Source organism: Emydura macquarii, unplaced genomic scaffold (genome assembly GCF_026122565.2).
Source record: "Emydura macquarii macquarii isolate MOO-44397 ecotype Brisbane River unplaced genomic scaffold, CSIRO-AGI_Emac_v2 contig_71, whole genome shotgun sequence".
NCBI lineage: Eukaryota > Metazoa > Chordata > Testudines > Chelidae > Emydura > Emydura macquarii.
In genome coordinates, this window is record NW_027130208.1 from 9,850,446 (window position 1) to 9,871,527 (window position 21,082).

Here is a 21,082-nt window from a genome sequence, read left to right on the forward strand (position 1 = left end):
CTCTGCCAAATTCAGATTTGTTTTTTCATTCCCCCCAAATTGGATTATTTTAATATTAGTAACACACAAACACACACATGTGAAAACAGGAGACCTGTCAAGCCACCTTTCATCCTGAAGCAACTTTTTGTGGGTAAATCATACTTGTCTTGAAATATGGCGTTTCCTTTGTAAAACATTAGGACTCTTCACTATTACCACAAGCACATTAATTAATTCTCACAACACCCCCCACAAGATAGGCAAGTATTATTCATATTTTACTGATTGGAGAAAACCTGGCATAGGGAGGTTAAGTGACTTTTTCAAAGACACACTGTGAATCGGTGGCAGAGCTGGGACTAAAAATTATGAGTTCCTGGTTTTCATTCCTGTGCTCAAATCACCAGACCACATTATCTCTCCACCTCAGTGGGGTTAGCAACATCCCTGGAATAGTAACATGAAACAAGATTTTTTTCATTTTTGAAAGGGAGACTACATCTACACCTAGAAATATTTTTAAAAAACAGATGGTACACTAAAATAAACATAAACGCTGAATGCGGTAAAGAACATAATTTATATCAGGACTGTACGAATATAAGCTTATACATAGCATTGCTTGGCTCTCCCAATAAAGAAACTCCCTTTATTTTGTACTAACAAAAAATGGGGAACATTTATTTGGATCTACAAACAAATACTGCCAGTGTTGCTTGGATTTTTATAGTGACATTTGTCATTCTTTTTAAAGTAGAGAAATTAATAAAATATTTGAAATCCAAGAATGTAGTACAATGTCGTTTTAAAAAAGTCACAAACAGATGGGGGTATTTATCAAGTAGATATAATCAGTTGAAGACAGTTAACTGATGGTACAACTATTTTCAGTTATATTTGATTCTCTCTCTTCATTCCACTACTAACCTTAATGAAAACCGTTCCTGAAAGTATTTACTGAAGTTATAGATTCCTGCATTTGGGGATCAAAATTTTACTTTCTGATGAATCACTGATGTACAAAATATATCTAATTATGCGGGTTTGAGAAAGTCTGGTTGATTCCCTTCAAAGCAGTCTTTGTGTTTAAAAACGGTCAACAAGGTGGAAAAAAAAAAAAGGAAAAATATCACATCCCTTTTGCACATATTAGCTGTAGGAACAATATCTCATTATAGCAATGAGCTGTGATACCTAAAGGGCCAGAGTTTTTCCTAACACGCTTGTTTAGTCTTCATCTTCATTTGTGCTGTGAAGAAACAGCAGTAGCTCTTTCTTTGGGGATACCTCCAAGAAATTTCCTTTTCCACTTGGATCCTCTGAAGAACTTTGGGTTTCAACTGCATAATTTGCTCCTTTCTCTTGAAAAGCTGTGCAGCTTGCAGCAGCCAATTCTTCAGGCTGTTCTGAAAGCCTAATTGCAGTCTGCATTTGCTTTCCTAATTCCTCTATCAGTTTTCCAGGAACAGATGTAGATTGTAAAGAAGCCTTTGATTTTTCATTACTAACATCTAACGTCAGAGTGTCTGTGTCTCGCCCTAATCCATTGCAGTCAATAAGTGGGGCCATCCTCTCCTCTTGGAGTGCGCCTTGTAGAGAATTTATTTTCCCATCTTCACTGGTTGAGGACTCTTGTTCATCTGAATCAGAGCTTTCTGTCTCAGATGATGAAGTACTGCTTGATTCTTCAGAGTCACTCATCTCCAATGCAGAGGAAGGCAGCTGTTGCTTGGAAACTGCGCCGACAGCTTTTAACTCACTTTCTTCCTCTTGTACGACAAGTGCAGCTGATTCCAGCTCTTCTAGTTCAAACCCTAAATGAGCCTTAGTAAGTTTGGCTTTCTGTAAGGATTCAGCAAGTGCTGCCAACTTTTTTGACCTTAAAAAAAGAACAAAACACATTGTTAAACTCTAGAAACAAAATATTTCCCATTTGATAAGAAGGAGCAAGGAGTTAAACATTTTTGTTATTCATTTTGTTTGTAAACAACTTTCTTTTTCAAGTTACAGAATGGTAACAGAAAAGGTATGGGAAACAAAGCTCAAAATAATCTCTTATTCACTTGAATGTATTCACTCCCACAAGGCTAGAAAAACAGCTATGTACATCGTCACCTCAGCAAAGGTACAGTGAATTTTTCAGAAGAAAGAACACCTTTCTTTACTAGCTTTGGAGATGCAGTGTAATGAGAAACACCGACCGCAAATATGATGATGTTTCAACAAGAAGTCTCTGCAGAGATACTATTTATTTTGCATGTTGTAAAACTGTAGTGTTTGGCTAGCCAAGGGGCTGTCACTAGCTGGTTTGAAGCAGCTTGATAAGGCATGAATCCAGAGCGGACGAAGTCAGCTGGCTTTGTCATCCCCAAATCTGCATAGTTCCTGAGAAACAGGAAATCTTCTCTCAGTATTACCCAAAATACAGTATATTTACAGAATATATTTGGTCAGATTCTTCTCATTGTGATACTTGCAATATTTTTAAACTCTGTATTTTCCCTTTAATGCCCCTTAGTTATCTGATGCCTTCACAATTATATTACATATTTACCAACCTCTTATTACCATCTCATTCTTATACTAATGGACACAAATTACTGTTGATTAGCCTACCTACCCTAATAAATAAGCACCTCCAAAACAGCAATGTTAACAAACCTGGGAAAGTGGTACTGGATTTGTTTTTATTCAACTGAATGACGTAATTTGTGAAGACAAAGTAATTGTATTAAATTTAATCCATTTAAATGCATAGAAAATGGGAAATTTGCAAAATACAAAAAAAAAAAAAAAAAAAAAAAAAAAGCAATCAGGGGACAGATAAATCAGGACTAAGGGAAATCTCCTACATCTCTGTTACAAATGTGTAACTCCTCTGTGTAAGTCTCACCACTTTACTCTAACCATTATTCACCCCAGACTCATTCAGTCCTGTATACAAATCATTTCAAATCCGTACTGTCAATTTCCCTTCCACCATCATTCCTCTAATCCCTCCTCCTTCCCCTCCCCTCTCCAATTTCTTAAAAATCACTTCAAGTCAAATCTTTCCTTCTCATCTTTAATGAGCTCTACACCTTCCCTCAGCTGAATTGCTGCTAAATGCCAAATAAATAGTTGTGTTAGGAGTATGAAAATCTGTTGCATTAAAAAAAACAAGGCTAACCAATATGAAATCCTAGAGTGTTAAGGTTTAGATTAGGTTGTTGTTTTTTTAATGGTAGGTTAAAAATATAATCTTTGGGAAAATATTTGCCTATTCAGTCTATTTTGAGCCACACACTTAGTAAATAAATTCTTATTAAGCCAAAAATAATACACTTTACTTTCTAAAAAAGCAACAATGCCAAAAATTTAGATATAAGAACTGATCAGCCGACAATTATCTCACACTGTAAGTTTTCCAAAAAAGTTACCTTTCCTGCCATGTAAAGTTTAAAAGAAAAACATGCTACCACCATGTAACTTATTATGGGTACTATTTCATATATGTATTCTCTCTCCTATCACAACAGCACGTCCCTGTTACAGAATAAATCAGTTGTAAATTTCTTTTAAATTTATTTAGTATTATACCTAAGAATTAACTAAACAAAAAAACCGCTAGACCCTTATCGGTAAGGCCTACAATAGGGGGCAACAGACGCGGTAGGTCAACTTTCAGGCTTAGCAAGCTCGTTTAAGTACAGCTGTAGCCATAAAAATTTCTTCAAGCATTTGAAATTCAGCACATGCTTTACCTGAAAATCATGCCATAAATTTATAAAAAGAGAGAACAAAAAGCAAGAGAATGTCTTGAAATGTGGGAAAAAAGAAAACCAGGTATAAATAGCAAACATACATCCTGTTTCTTTCTGTAGAGTTTTGCCTCAGACTATCAATCAACTTTTCACCACTTCCTGCAACAGCAGGTCTACTATAAATCCTGCAGTAACTGACTGGGTTTCATTTCCTCTGCCAAAACCTGCTAACCTGCAAGGCATGACACACTGACACTGGAGCAAGCAGCTGATAATGTAATACATAACTCCTGCGAGGCAAACGTTAAAGCGCTTGTTCTCTCAGTTGAATGATTTTAAAGATCTTTATATTCTGCTTCCCAGGGGGGATAATTACTCAGTATAACATAGACTGTGCAATTTTTTTTCTCCTAAAGGAATTTTATTTAAAAGGTGGGGGCCAGGGGAATTTAATGCAGCTTCTTACACATTCTTACGGAGAGAGCGTAGCATTTAAAAACAAATCTTGGATTGAAATGGATTATTTGTTAACTTTCTCCATTCAATCCAAAGAACTCAGAAATTTATGTTTATGGAGAATAATCAAAATCACTCAAAAGCCTTTAAAGTTTAAAAAATTAAAAGCACTTACAGACGCTAACAATTAAGCCATACACTTCTCTGTGTAATGCCTGATACAAATGTTATCCAATTTTTTCATCAACTATTTAATACAAGAATTTATTTCACTAAATAATCACAGTGCTGTTCAGTCATAATATTTCCCCCAAATCATCTTCAGCAACTTGAATTTTCCTCAAAAGTACCAAGTTACACATGATCACAGGCACTGCCAGAGTGGATCAGATCAAGGGGCCATCTATCCTGTTCTTGCCAGTGACTAGTCCACTTGCTCCACCAGAAGGTACAAAAACCCCTGCAAGTAGGCTGATCCCAGTGTTGAGAAGTTGGTTTATGCCCTGAGGAATGAGATTTTATATCCCTTTTGAAACTCCATTCTTTTTTCTTTTTCTTTTTTAAACTCTACATATTCTTGGTAACCATATAAAAATGCAATCCTTTTTCAGATGTTACTAAACTCTTGGCCTCAATGATATTCTGTGGCAATGAGTTGCACAGACTCATCATCGTGCAAAAAGTTCTCTTTATCACTTTCAAACAGGCTGCCTTTTTGTTTCATTGTAAACCATGACTGATGCTAAAAGAAGGCATGTTTTTCCTCTCTGCTGACTGATCTTCAACTCCAGCCACAACAGCCCCTCCTTCCTTTCTCTTACTGCATAAAATTCAAGACAGCTGTTGTCCCGTTCAAGGCCCTATATAATCTTATCCCCATATTTCTCTTCTGTCATTTCTTCAAGCTCTTCTTCCCAATACTCTTTGTACTGCCTCTCCTCTTCCCATTCTTCACTTTCTGGCTTCTATCATCCAAGTTCTTCTCTGCCAAAATGCACCTCCTCCACAGCCTATTCAAATCACTCCCTTAAAACTGTTTAGTCAAACAATCCCACCTCCCTCTTCTCCATACCCTCCCTCTTCTGAACTCCCAAGACTGGTAGCACTTTAGGAACAAAATATGTTTTATGTAAGTTTGTAAAGTTTCAGGTAAACGTACAGCACTCCATAATTTTTATCATTAATATATAGTAATTATCTGCGTCCCAGAGTATCTAAAGCCAAGAGTTCAAGAAGGGAATATATGGTGATATGTTTTTTGGCTCCTTCATTTGCATTATGCTACTTAACAAAAATGTAATTCTATGGCTATTAAGAAAGGGTATCATCTCTTTGAAGCAGCAAATACTTGTCCCTGCCATGCTTTACACAAGTACGGGCTAACCAGTAAGTCCACAGGAAACGTGTGAGAGTTGGTGTCTGACAAGGCCAGGTCAGGACGGAACAAATAAATGCTCTCCTACAACACAGGTATGAAACTGCAGCAGAAAATATACTCAAAGCCTTGGTTTAATTCCTATGAACTGGTCTACTTAAGATAGTAATTTAATTATCTTAACTAATTTCCATTGCATAGCTGTCACTAAAAGATCCATATTAACCCTTTATGTTGAAAATGTTACTAAAGTTGCTGAGATGACATATTCTGCACCTGCATCATGTGCTAGAAAGGAAAGGAGATAACAATGAAACAATGGAGCTCACTACATTCTATCAAGTAAAATAAAGCCATTATGAGTACTCTAACTGGATTAGTAAATGCTCTCCGAAGGCCAAGAATTAGAACTGCCCTCCTAAACTCTGCAGTTGACTTACTATAACTATTTATGTGCATGGTTCTGTGGAGCTGTTTGCATGTTTACAGCAGGTAAACGCAAGGGCACAGTTTCTGAGGTGTAGTCAAGAAGTTCAGGACAAGGTGGATGCAATGCAGGTTCAGACTTTAAGCCACTGCTGCACTCCCGTGCAAAAACTCTATTGTCTACTGTATTTAAGGACGATTTTAACAAGCATATTTTCTTACCTACTGTCACATAAAAAACATGCAAACTTTCAGATATAAAGTATGTTTTTTAAAATAATTTTTCACCTTTAAAGTCCTTTTGCTAAAGCAATTGTGTAATTACTTTCCCTGACTTGAAGTATCCCAGGTTCAGAATACACAGAACAATGTGAATAGATTTTCTACAACTGACAACTAGTTAGTTAGTTTCTGGATTTGTGATAGAAAGAATGTCTTTTGGGGGAAGAAAAGGAGGAGAGAGAGAAAAAGACCCCTGATAATAGGGAAAGGAAATAATGTAACCCCACAGCCAACAAAGACAAATCCAACCTGCATTTAAAGTCTGTAAAGTAGGTCTCAACTCTCTAAGAATACTTCCTTTATTTTATATATTATTTTAAAGGAAAAATATCCTATAGAAAGACCCCAAATTCTGAGCATAGCTGAAGAATCACAAAACAAACCATCTACTAAGATACTATTGAATTGTAGAGGAATTAAGGCAAGTAAAAAACTGATGGTTTGTTATGCAGTTTCTCTCTTCTATTTAAAAGATAAACAGAACTAAGTAGTTGTTGGCACAAGCCTGTTAATTAGGAACTGTCATCTACTACCAAAAATAATTGAACCTCAGGAATCCATTCCATGTTAGCTGGAGAGAAAGCGTGGGAACACAAGAGAAACCTGCCTCAGCGGAAGAAAGCTAAGTCAAACTGCAGAAATCACAGCACAGGACACTTTCTCAAGCAAGACTGTGGGCTTAGTTTGATAAACTGCACAGGTTAAAGCAATAACCCAGGGAACAGAAGTGACCATAAGTCATGAACCAAATGGAGGATATAGTGCAAAGTCATGAACCGAATGGAGGATATAGTGCAGAGTTTAGGGACTGAGACATTTAGAACAGTATTTAAGATTAAAGAAACAAATATTTTAATTCTTCAATAATGAAATTTCATTTTTACTTGAAGATATGCTCATTTAATATGCACATTTGTGGTAATAATATCTTATTAATATGGTAATAGTGATCCTACATAAACATGCACAATAGGTTGTGGCAGACAGCTGGCTTCACCCTAGTGGGTCTCACGCTTCTGCCTCTTGTAGTGGGCCAGGGTGTCACCGATTACCCCCTCCCCCCAGGGAGGGTGGTAGGGATCCGGGCCCGCCCGCTCCTCCGGGTCCCAGCCCAAGGACCCTATGAGTAGCAGCTATGTACTGCTAGCACCGTACTTGCAGCTAGTCTTTTCCCCTGGGCTAATTTCCGCCCTCGGTCCTTCTGGCCTCACAGGCCCAGCTTCCTTGCTGCCTGGACTGGGCTTCCTTACCCAGGCCCCTGTGCCTGGGAGAGTATCCCAGTCCTGCCAGGTGCAGGTTTCCCCCTCCTGGGCCCAGTACCTCTCTCAGGACTCCTCCACTCTTCCACGCAACATTGTACTCCTTTCTGCTCCTCCACACAACTCTGCACCCCCCTCTGCTCCTTAGCACAGCACATCTACTCCTCCAGCTCATGCCCTGTCTGTCTGGAGCAGAGGGTTTTTATCAGGCACCTGGCTGGGCCTTAATTGGCCTCAGCTCGTCCTAATTGCCCTCTAATGACTGGCTCATCTCCGGGGAACAAAGTCCTGAGCATTCTGGGGCTTACATATCTCCCTTATATGTATCATCAAGTGCGAAGCAAGTTGAGAATGCGATGTCACTGCTGAAAGCACGCTCCGGGAAGATGGTCGATTTAGGGTCAGGAGATGGCAGAATTGTATTAGAAGCATATAAACGAGGCTTCAGCCCAGCTGGTGGCTGTGAACTCAACCTGTGGCTGTTGAGACTCTCCAACTATCATGCGTGGAGGGCTGGGTGTTATGGGAAGGTTTTCTACCAACAGCGAGATCTGTGGAAGGTGAACCTGTCTGACTGCTACAACATGTCTGTGTTCGTAGCTCCCAGTGTGCTATCTCAGCTAGCCACAAAGCTGCTCGCGGAATTGCTCGACGAGGCCAGTGTGGTGTCTGGACGTGTCCCCTTTCCCACCTGGATGCCAACCACCATTGTTGGAGAGGGTTTAAATAGCAGTTGGGCCTATGACATCAAGACTATACGGCAAACAGGACAGAACAAACCAGAGGGAAGCCCAGAATGAGTCGTAGCTCACGTGCAGCCTGGGCTTTACAGGACACCACAGTGTCAGCCTCTGCGGATGAGGTTTTGTCACCCCTCAGAACTGCTCAGCTGAAAAGCCCAGGGAGTGGGTAATGATTTGTCTTTACCCCAGGTGCTCTGGCTTCCTTAGAACCAGAAGCCTGCGGAGTTGGGCTGGCAATCCCTGAAGAACCGTCACAATATTGACGAGCTAAATCTTTGAGTCCTGTTTTAAATAACTCATTTCTTAAAAAAAAACCAAAAAAAAACCCACTCTCCTACTGCCTCCTGCCCTTGCTATATCACAAGGTATTTAGAGCATTACACCTGGTAATTACTAGTTGTCAAGATGCCAACTGCAATAGGAAAATATTTAACTGCAGGTTAAATTGATAATAGGAACGTTTTATTTAATGTACAGCTTTGAGGAATAGAGACATCACAGGTCTTGTCATAAACCTGATGCAATAATTGGAAGACCAAGCTGCAATATTATCATTAGATTACAACAGGGCCTTGATGAGCGAGGTGCTTTCCAAATATGTGTCCTGCCCCACACTGCTTACCTTTAAAAAGGCAAATACAGATCAACGTGGGAAAATCGATACAGCACACGAGTAAGTAAATGAAGTAGAAAGAGGAAGGGGGAAAAGAAACGTTGAGGGGAAGGGAGAGAGATGAAATGGGAAAAGGAAAGAATGGTGAGAGGAGAGAGAGAAGGATGGCGAGGGAGATGGGGAGCAGCGTGAGTGAGGCCAGCAGCAGGAGGGCAATAATGGAGAGGGGAAGAAGGAGCCTGAAGCAAAGCACCAAGCAGCAGGCAGAAAAGAAATGTTACAATGTTCCAGTGAAGGTGCAGTCTGCTGATATCACTGGTAGGGGGGATCTGAAGATACCCTCTGCCTTACTGTACCTGACGCTGCTCCCAGAGGCTGGCTTTGCTCCAAGAGCTTCTTTCTGTCCCTTGCAGCCAATGTGGCTGCGGGAGTTAAAGGGCACTTGGAACCTGGTGCCCCATACACTTGTCCTCTCTAGCCACGTCCAGGGGAGTGAGCTGCCAGGCCTCTTTCCCTAAAGTTGCTGGCAAAGCACCTGCCTGTTTTATGGAGATTATTTTTATCATATTTTTGGCAGGAGACTGATCCAGAGTTATAATTGCGTACAATAAGTTCTGTAGAGGGACAGGGAGAAGACATACCTATGCTCACTTCATAGGAGTTAAAATATAAAGAATACATGGATAATTTGGAGCATCCATCTAGCCTCAGAATCCCTTGTTTGTAGTTCTTCCTAGATATTAATTTGCAGCAAAATAAAAGTATAATGATGCACAATCTGCTTTTTTGAGTGAAATATCCATCCAACAGAAATAACATTGCACAGGAAAAACGAAAAGAACATGTGAACTATGGGGGCAGGCCTTTAAGTCCTTGTGATGGATTGTCCTGTGTAGCAACACGCTTGGTGTAGTGATTTAGCCCAAGTAGCAAAACTACCTGAAAGGACTAAAAATCAGTTAGCAATAAATATTCTATATAATGCATGGACATTGAACCATGCAACTTCCATCGTAATCGTGGGAGTTACCCAACCAAATTACTGTATGGAATATTTACACCCTTATGTATAAACACAGCAGCCAGATTGGTACACCAGGCTTTGAATGCATAGTTCAGCGACATTTTGCTACTAAATGAAACAGAATAAAACTTCTTCGTGTGTAGATACAAGCGCTACCTTAATGGTTTAAAAAACATCGCACAGTAAAAAGATTATTCTACAGCATCGTAAGTTTGGCATGGCATTTTACAGATATATAAAAATACAGTTCACTATCCTGAGAAGTTTACAATGTAAATTAGACATGACATAGCACAGAATGGCACAATACATGCATAAAGCAGCAGTGCTTTTTTAATAGCTATTTATTTATTTAGGTCATTTTAACAGGTTTACAAACTGTGCCATCCAAATTTCAGGGACAAAACAATAATCATTGCAACAGTGTTTGTTTAGAGGAACATTATACACTAATATAATCCTATTTAACAGGGTGTTATCATTCTACAGGTGAACGCAACAGCTCATTCTTACTATCTATTCTTGCTAAGTCACACTGAATTGCTGTGCGGTGCATGGATGTTGTGTGCTGTGTGGATGCTGTCATGTTGAATCGCACAAATCACATAGCTAATCTGATTTTACATCTATGTTTTCTGATATTCTGGACAAATTCTATAACATTAGTCTGATTCTGCTATTTCCCACTTTCTTCTTCTTTCATTGAAGAAAGAGCTTTACATAACAAAAACAATCAAGCCAGGCGATCTAGTTGCAACAATGATGTCCTCAGTCCTGAGTGCAACATGGTTAAAATCTGTTGTGTGGGCAGGGCCTGATTAGGTTGTAACCAATGTCTAATAATCAGACTAAATCCTTGGATATATGTGGCCGTTACAATGCAGTGAGGTCCAATCTATACAACAGATTTTAATTGTGTTGTACCTGGAGTAGGGGAACAACCTTGCTGGTAAACCCCTAACTCAGTTGGTTTTGTAGGACAGACCCCACTAGTAGAGCCCTATTTTAAATTAAGCCCTAAATTTAAACCTGCATTTTAAAATGTTAAAGAAAAGGCAGGCAAGCCTTACAGTTGTGGTAGACTGTCCATGAGTAGAGTCCTCTTCACTTAGGCTACGGTTACACTGACGGTGGCAAAGTCGCCGCCATCAGATCAATTTCTCTAGATCGACTGAAGTGAAGACCCGCTCAGTCGATCCAGAAATCGACGTACTAAGACCACCTTCACAAGTGGCGTAGCGCTGCGTCGACGGGAACCGCGCAATGCAGTGAAGATGGTGTGCAGAAGAGGAGCTGAGAAGTCAACGGGAGTTATGCAAGTTTTTTGCATAGCTTGCGTAACTCCCATCAACTGCCGCCGAATCCCGGAGGTAAGTGTAGACAGGGTCATAGTTTCCTAGGGCTCCACCACATGGGGAAAATGAGTTTGTCACATTGCTAACCAGCCAGCCCCGTGGCAGGCCTGCAATGCCTGAATGTGCATTCAAACACAAAATGACATCACACTGTGCAAACGGTATAGCTGACTGATTTAACAAGGGCATTTATTTAATTTATCTCCACTCAACAGGGGATCTGGACACATGAGATTCACCTTAGAGAGAAGTAGCTGCATTATCACGCTTTCTGCATGCTGGATTGCAGGGCACTTCCAATCACCCAAATTTTACACAATTATTGCACAAGTTACCAAGCTTTAGTGAAAAAAGGAGTGAAGACATAAAAAAAAAAATTGCTGCTCTTGGTAAGTTCAGACTTTCATGCACTATGGGAGTGAGCACACCATATATGCCTTGATATATAGATAAAACAGAGCAGATGGCAGATTACTGAGCTTGGTTGGCGAGTATACCCACCTGGAATCAGTTCAGAATCATACCAGGCTGCATTGCTCAGAACTGCCCATTATTCCTTGACTAGATTCATCACACATCTTAAGCCCCCTCAAGTCTTAATATCGTTCCCTCAGCATGCTGCCATCCTCAATATGAAGATTATCCCAAAGCAGTCTGGTTCCAGTCATGTTTTTAGTGATACGTTTGTCCCCATGACACAAGTAAGGTGAGATAAGGTGTGTGAATTTAGTGTTATGAAAGATGATGAAATGACAAAACCAGGCAGAGCAGACAGCAGTAGGATCATTTAGTATCTGCATGAATCGTCAATGAGATCACAGGGCAGCCCCTTTGCACAACTATTTCCTGGTATCCTCAGGAGCCAGCTTGCCATTGTCTTCTAGACCAAACCACACTATGTTTATACTCCCAGGGAGAGTGAGATAATGTCAACATTAACTTTGCACAGGGACTTTGATGAAAATTAATTTTCCTATGGCAATACATCTCATAGCTGGGCTCTTTTGAAACAGAAGGCTCAGACAAAGTTATAGTTGACCATATTATCATGGGAGGAAAGAACCAGGAGGGAATTTGATCCTTGAATGAAACAGATGGCAAAAGAGCCATAGGTATCTGAAAGGAAAAGAAATTATTCGTCAATCTAAAATGGAGATGACACCTTTCATCAAGTTCTGCAGAGGTGCTTCAGCAGCCAGAACTGTGATTGGAAGATATCAAACTGTTCTTTTGGGAACATCTCTTGAAGCTGATAATGAAAAACTGGCCCCCTGGGGCAATGCTATAAGTTACTATGTTGGCATATTTTGACATCTAGAAAGAAGTACTCAAATCATTCCAACATTACTTTAAAAACGTAGTGGGTGATAGATTAAGGGTAGTAGTATACACTACTATCCTTAGAAATTAGATGGAAACAGTAAAAGTTCCTTCCAAATCTGGACTAATAGTTCCAAGCAACTGCTAGAAAGGATAATTAACACTGATTTATTTACTATCATACACAATTGAAAGACAGTGAAAAAGCTCTATTAGATTTCAATAAAATATATAAGCCAGTAAAAAGAGCAGGCTTGACCAGGTACTATTAAATGAAATAAAAGTATTGATGATGGTGTAGCATGCAAAAGTAGACACTTCATTATGCACGAAAAAACATAAATGGCTCAACAATGGAAATTATTGCAGGATATGTTTTCAGAAAAAAATCCTTGCACTTTAATCAAATGGTTTAAAAAGGGTAAATGCAGTATTTAGCCAACAAATATGTCCTATAGGGTTTATTAGGACCTAAAAATACTGTATATTTAGCTTGTTTGCTCTGAAATACAAAAATCACATTAGACAGCCTGAATCAATCGCTTTGCATATCTATTCATTATTGATATTGTGATCACAATATGATCTTACATTTATACGGTTCTTTTCATCTCAAAGTACTCTACAAAACAAAATGATATACCAGCACATACTACAGGTAAATTTCATTTTATCCATCATGGGAACATAGCCACCTCTAGCGTGAAACAGGTCTACTATTTAACAGAGCACAACAGTACACAAATGGAGGCCAAAAACACACAAAACATAAGCTAACTGAAACTGGAGTTGAAACATTTAAGTAGACAGAATGTAATTATTGAGTTTTAATGTGCCAAAGACACAAAGATTATCACCACTATCTTACAAAGAATAACAGGTGTTCTTTAATGAACACAGGGGGTGAGGATCTGTTTTACATCCTCCCTGAAATAGCACAACACCCTGTAGCACATCAAAGAGATACTGACAAAGAGAAAAGGGTAGCATTTACTGAATCACCAACACCACTTCCAGCAGTTCTAACTAAATATGTTCCCCAGAGATCTCCCATCCAAGTAGAGCCCTATTATGCGTCTACTTAGCTTGTGAGTTTTGACAGGATCACAGAATGGGGTGATATGGCTAAAGGCTGATGATATAAACACATATAATATGTGTTTTAGTATTTTATATATTTATTTTATTACACATTTGTCACAATAAGAAGTCAGAATTAATCAATACTACTTTTATTAACCATTAAAAATATCCAAACCAAAACATCCTACTAAATCTGATCGGTCAGCTCAGAGTTTTGAGCTTCCTCTGGTAGCCAATATAAAATTCCTGTGACTGCAGGAAGCAAAGATTGGTAAACTTTCATCCTTCCCATCATCTCCTATGAATGGGGCTTGTGTTTTTTAATTGTTTCCTTGAGAGTAGCCTTTAGAGACAACCCTCGGCTATAAAACTAGCAGATCCAAAAGAGAAACATAATAAAAAATGGAGCATCATTGAAGAAGACATCTAGAGAATTAAGTTCTCCCCCTATAAATGGAGGGCTGTGTTCCATCATTTTAAACAGTTCATATTAAAGATGGAGATTCTTTTCCAAAGCAAGAACCAATCACCTGGCTTTAGAAAATGGAAACTGAACTTGTCCCATTTAATATGAAACACTGACTGAAGTGGTAGAATCCACCGAATCGGAGGGGCACATGACCTGGCTTCCATTTAGAAAGTTTAGCTTGCAAAGGAGCATAAACTGCTTCTGAAATTAAGAGGGTGATGACAAGGAAGGCACAGAAAAGGAAATGTACTTGTTACAATCGAACTGGCAGTACTATAAACGTGAACTGGTGGCTCAGAGCACCACACTTTGTGAAACATAAAATCTGAAACGACGTACCATTGCCTCTATTCAGTAGCCTTATTTCATGTTAAAAAGTTTGTCTGGTTGTCTCAAATGACATCTCCCGCAATGGTAATTCTGAAATTCTACAGTGCTCCTTTCACACTGACTCTAAAGACTATGCTTTAGCCAACGCACATCTATAAATATTAAGAACGGATAAAGCTTTAAGATGGAACATCTTAGTTTCATTATTTGGACTTACTATTAAGTATAGGTATTGCAGACAGCAATCCACAGTCCCTTCTACATCTCTTCAGCCATCATGTAAGGCTTTGGTCTCCATCTTGTATCTCTGGTTGTATTCTTTCACACAGTATGTTAGATACTGTGGGTGCTATATCAGGAAGACCAAAAGCATCCACATAAAGCAGTCCCGGAAGTGTACATTTTAGTGCCAGAAAAATGCTAGTGAAGTTATAACTAATAGTTCTGCCTCCTTGTTACCATCTACCTTTAATCCTGACAAAAGAAAAAAAAATGTCATCCTTCACAACTTGTTACCCGGGGTTTTTCAGTAACATGCACATTTAAAATGAAGGTGTGCCAAACTTGACCAGTTTACCAATCCCTGCTTGAGGGGAGGAGTCCATCCATTCTCATCTTATAACAGCCTAAACAGCATAGTTGGCTAATGTCTTATTGCTCTGTGTTTGTACAGCACCTAAGACAATGGGGTCCGGGGCCATGACTAGGGCGCCTAGGTGCTGCTACAGTAATCCAAATAATGAACAATAATCATATTATTTTGAACCTAAAATGGCTGATGGTCTTTTCCCTAGCTGCCTGACCATAACAGTGGAATTTGCTGGCCATCTTGTGTTTACATCTAGAATGGCTGCCCACGCTCCATGCAGCTGACGGACAGCAGTAATAGTTGAGAGAGGGAGTCCCCAGGGAACAGTGGCTAACAGGCGTTAGGCCACAAACCCTAAATTATCATCTCAGCACATTATTAACAGAGAACTTTCACCCTTTTCCTCCTCTCACTCACTCCATCTTTGTTCACACTTGTGGTTTATGGTGGAATCACTGCCAAGGGGGGAGACCAAGCCAGCTACTGACAAGGTTGAAAACAGAACAGGAAGATGTTATCTGCCTGGAGAACAGTTTCCTCCTTTGATCACAGCTGCACACTCCACCTGCTTAAAAGGCAACAACTACAGAAGCTCATCATTCCTGTAGTCAAAACAGGAGAGTCAGCAGAGATGTGCTGACTGAAAAGACATGACCTGAATTGCTGAGCCTTCTGAAGGCAAATAGGAACTGCCTCCCCGCAACTTTGGAAAATCAAAGCCAAAACCCAAGAGGAGAGAAGTAGGCTTTCTTCTTCCTCCTATTTACCCATGGCAAGGTGCATTCAGACACTGCCTGGAGGAATATGAGCAAGAGAAAAGTGACGGAATAAAGAAAAAACAACAGAGATGAGAAGAGAAAAACTTCAAAGGAAACTGTAGCCAGCAGCTGGGAAGAGAGATTAAATCCCTTATTAAAAAGTGATGTTTTACAGGGTTTTCTAAGACATGTATAAAAGGGAGTTTCTGGTATTATATCCAACTATTTGTCACTTTTGCAAGCCTGCAGGGCAAACAGGTTGTTACTTGAAGCCTCGACTCTAGCCAGTATTTTATGGCTAGTATTATTTATAAAGAGCCCTAGATATACTTACTGTGACAGGTATGGGTCTTAAAGAGAATACAATCAATATGAAGGGTATGGTACTTGAAGATTACAATAAAAAATAGACAACATGAAAGGACAAGCATTGTCATTGCAACAATGACAGATGAGACAAAAGTTTATAGAAGTGCACACAACTTGTTAGCTACTGTTTTTAAAGCAGGGACCCATGATATAGTGGTAAAGTCACAGCCATTTGAGTCAAAAGACCAGGTTCTATTCCCAATTCAGGCACTAGCTTCCAGTGGGACCTTTGGCAAGTCACTTATTCTCTCTGTGCCTCAGTTTTCTCATCTGAAGAAAGAGATAACACTTTCACAGATTTTTAAGGCCAGAAGGACCTAGGAACATATGATTATCAAGTCTGACCCCCTGGGTAACACAAGCCAAAGGACATCACCCCAATAATTTCTACATCAAGCCCATAACTTCTGTTTGAGCTAGAGCATATTTTTTAGAAAGATATTCAGTCTTGCTTATATAATTGGCTAGTGCATTCACCCTCCTAGCTACAGCATCACAGTAGGAGCACTGTTCAGCTGGTTATCTACCGTGACCCCTAAATCCTTTTAGAAGTCATTGTTTTCCAAGATATGGTCCCTAATTTTATAAATGTGACCTCATAGAAGAAGATACAACCAGAAACCCACTTGGAGAGTGTCTGGGTAGAAACAGAGGCCCCTTTTAATTAAGTCAGTAAACAAATCAGTTTGGCAGAGGCCCTAAAGGGTTTAGCCCTGTCCAAATAAAAAGCCAACGCCACCCTGCTGACATTTATGGTGTGAAGGGCAGATTCCCCCCTAGTCAGATGAGGTTTAGGGTGAAAAACTGGCAGGCGAATGAACTTGACTAATATGAAAGTCTACAGTCACCCTTCGTTAAAAACCAGGGATTTGGCCAGAGTCATACCTTTTCTTTATAGAAAACTGCATAGCAGAGATCAGCCATTAAAGCTCCTTGTTCACCAATTCTTAGGGTAACCGTACATCCTGTTTTGGCTGGGACAGTCTCTTTTTTAAGCCATGTCCTAGCTGTCCCGACTTTTTTGGCAAAAGTAGGCATTTGTCCCATTTGCACTTGCCAACTTCATCAATTGTAAAAAAAAGTAGGGTGCGGAGGAATGTGCAGGGTGGGGCAGCCACACACAGGAGTGGGAGGCAGGGCTTGGGCAAACAGCGATGCCAACGCCAATCCCAGCCTCACGTGTGGGGGCAGGCAGGGCTTGAGCAAGCAACAACGCCAGACCCATGCGGGGAAGGCAGGGCTCGGGCCAACCCCGTGTGTGTGAGGGGAGGAATCAGGTGAGCGACTCAGACCAGCGCTTGGGCTAGCCCCATGCAGTGTTCCTTTTTGCCTTTGGGAAATACTGTCACCATACCAATTCTCCCAGAGGAAGTGATCGCTTCTAAAAATAAAATCTTCACAGAAAAGTGCAGAAAGCAACTCTTAGCTAGTGGCTCAAAGGGAGGCTTCATCAGAAAACTGAGAACCAATTTCAAGTCCCATACAGGAGTGGGTTCCCCGACTTTGGAAAAAAAGTTAACTAACTGAATCTGGAAGTGAAACACTGAAAACCCCTCAACAAGGGAATGGAAAGCTGTGATAGCTGCTAAATGAACTTTAATGGAGCTCAGAGAGAAACTCAAAATCTTTAAACCCAATAGGTAATCTAAAATATCCAAAAGAGAAGAATCGAACAGGGACAGTGTCACTGGATATGCTCTTCCATTTCTGGGAGAGGTTTTTCTCGTTGACGCTTTTCTGATAGTCAACAAAACCTCTTGTATCTCTCGAACAGGCCTCTATGACGGTTCTTCGGTGTATCCAGGGTTGTGAGGCACCTTGCTGCCACCTGCTCTTAGCATGAGGAAGCCTGGTCTGTACTTGATGTGGGTGAGCTCCCCAACTTCACTGGCCATGGGTAACCCATGAACTCCCCTGGAGGCCTCGCAGGCCCCAAAGTCATTCTACAGCAGTGGTGCTCAAATCAGCACAGAGCTGCGGCTAATGTGACATCCTCAGGACCATACAGGTAGTATATATATTGTGTGGATGCGACTCACATAACACACAGCAAGCTGCATCTGCAGTCCACAATAGTAAACAGGTTGAGAACCACTGCTCTACAGGTTAGTGATAGGCACCAACCCTAAAGCCCTCCGAGAATCTCCCTGAAACTGGACACTTACAGTATTCACCAATCCGTTGCTTCGAAAGAAGCAGTATGCAGCAGCTTACCAGTTTCACCCCAGATCACCCCTCCACTAAACTCACAGGAGTTAGATTTGTTTATAGTGAAATCAAGTATAAGTTAATTTAAGAAAGCACAGCGATTCAAGTTGTAGCAAGTAAAAGTACTGGAAACAAAGGTTACATACAAAATAAAATCATAACAAGCATTCTAGAGCCTAGATTTAATTAACAAGTTACTCTCATGTCTTGTATAGAATTGCTTACCCAAAATCCTTCCAGCGCTTTTCAAGCAGGCTGGCTTTGACCTTCCTTTCATGAGACAAGCATGCTGTAAGTTTCCCTCATAGGTGAAGGATTCGGTGCGGTTTTTTGCACTCAGATATACCAGACCAATCCTTTGTCTATATTCAGCATTCCCCTGCTGCTAGTTTTCTCCTGTATATTTCCTCTTTTGTAGATTTCGCAATTACTCAATTCACACCTGACTCAGTATGCAAACAGGTATACAATACACAAATGGCCAGACAGGGAGATAAGTGTCCCTTTACTCCTGCGGCCTGAGTATGTCCAAGGTATGTCACCTTCTGATTACCTAAGTTAACTCCAAGACCTTAAGAACATAATTTTCAGTGTAGATACACAATTTCTTAAATATTATCTGTACGCACATTTTGCAGTGATTACGACATCAGTGGGTTGTACTGGATCTCAGTAGAGACCTCACATGCTACTTTTCAGTGAATTATTATGCAGTTATATGACCCAGGGGATCCCTGTAAAATCCTATGCACCCCTGTGCCCTCTTTCAGTTGACACCAATGGAATCCCTGTGTCACAATCTCTACCCCTGAGAACTATCCAGAAACCAAATCTTAAGCCACAGCGTGTTCAAGCTGGGATGAAGAACATGGCACAAATCTTGAGTTAGCACGTAGGGAATGGTCGGCAGCTATAGTGCTGGACAAAATGTGAGGCAAATCAGGTACTGGAATCAAATTTGCCTCAGACAAGTTGATGCAATTAGGATGATTGTGGCTCTGTCCCATTTGACTCTGTTTAGGATTGTGAGGAGCAGCACTGTCACAGGGTTGGTATAAAGGAGATGAGGAGGGTGTCTCCCAGAGGTCAATGGCCCCTAGACATCCTCCTGCACAAAACTTTTAGCACATTCTGTTGGTGGTGGTGACAAAGAAATCTACTTCTGGAAACCCCAGGTGAAAAATATATGCTTGAGAATCAGTTTGTAGATTTCCCATTCATGGTCCTGGCAGAAGTGTCTGCTCAACCATTAGCTATAGTGTTCCAAAAACCTGCTAATAGCTGTGAAAATCTACACATTCATAAATAATTTGACAATCCTAAATTAATTAATTAATTTAATTTTTAAAGATTTGTAATAAATTATTTTATTTCACACATGCATACACAGGCACAAACTGGTAACATTAAGAAGATAGCAACACACAAATCTTAACAAAATTATGTTTAGAAACAATTTTGCCTGCAAATCCTAATTTCTCTTTTCTACAGTACAACAGAAGTGTTCAGGCAAACAGGATTTGCACTGTTCATTCCTCCTATTAAGTTATAGGGTTGGTCTGAACTACAAAGGTAGGATTGGCTTAACTACATCTCTCAGCGCTCTGAAGTTTCCTGTGCGATGTAATCAAGCCAATCTAAGCTCTGGTCTGGACACCACTAGGTCAACAGAAGAATTCTTCCATCAACCTAACTAATGCCTCTCGGAGAAGTGGATTTACTAGAGCAACGGAAGAACCCTTTCCATTACTTTAGTGAGTGTCTACATTACAGTGACAGAACTGTAGCACCACAGCTGTGCCACTGTAGGGTATGCCTACGCTAGAAACACTAAGGGCAGATCTACACTACAAATTTACAGTTGCACAGCTGCACCACTGTAGTGCTTCTGGTGAAGATGCTATAAATCGATGGGAGAGAGCTCTCCCATCAGCTTAATAACTCCAACTCCACAAGAGGCGATAGCTACGTAGAAGCTCTCCCGCTGACAGCGCTGTCTACACCGGCGCTTAGGTCGATATAACATCGCTCAGGGGTGTACCGAAGTAATTTTGTAGTGTAGACCTGTGTTTGAGACATTCCATTTTAGCCACTCTGGGAACTATTACAATGTCACAAACAAAGGATTAGAAAGTTATGTGAGAGATAAACAATAAAAGTAGGTGAATTTAAAAAAAAACCCAAAAAAACCCCCCAAAGATCTCTTTTTTATTCAAAGATCCTGAAAGTAATTTAAAAACACATCAAGGAAAGAGAATTACAGAAATATGACATGATCAGGGTAGTTTCTAAATAAAACATTTTTCAAAGTTTTCCAGGAAGTGTCAGCAACTAGTAAAAGATTTATTACATTTGTAAGGTTTATTGATTGATAAATAGTTCCACAAAGATAACTTCTAAAATATTCTTAAAATACTTGTTCAGAAGTCTTTGAATATTCACAGAAGAGTCACAGTACTATACTTCACAAACTTAGATAGCACTACATTTTATGACATGTAGGCCCAGATCTTGCAAATGCTTATACTTGTGCGGAACTATTTCAGGGAAGCTGTGTTCACATGAGCTGCATTCAGGTCCCCTGTGCCGTAAGAATGGTAAAGATAAAATGGCTTAGTGAGTGGGAAAGCAAAGCAAGATAGCAAGGAATGGACATAGGGCAGTACTAGGGTGACTATATAGCAAGTGTGAAAAATCA

The 21,082-nt window shown here is 40.1% G+C and overlaps 1 protein-coding gene and 1 pseudogene across 1 annotated transcript in view; one reads left to right on the forward strand and one right to left on the reverse strand.

The window, feature by feature from the left end:
• Window positions 1-66: 66 nt before the first annotated feature.
• The window catches only part of SHQ1 (SHQ1, H/ACA ribonucleoprotein assembly factor), an 87,010-nt gene continuing 65,994 nt past the window's right edge, over window positions 67-21,082 (reverse strand). The window contains exon 10 of the mRNA XM_067542474.1: window positions 67-1,861. Within this exon, the coding sequence (XP_067398575.1) occupies window positions 1,210-1,861 (652 nt within the window). The 3' untranslated portion in view covers window positions 67-1,209. The remainder of the gene's footprint in view (window positions 1,862-21,082) is intronic.
• On the forward strand, window positions 2,682-8,323 carry LOC137147892 (adenine nucleotide translocase lysine N-methyltransferase pseudogene; annotated as a pseudogene).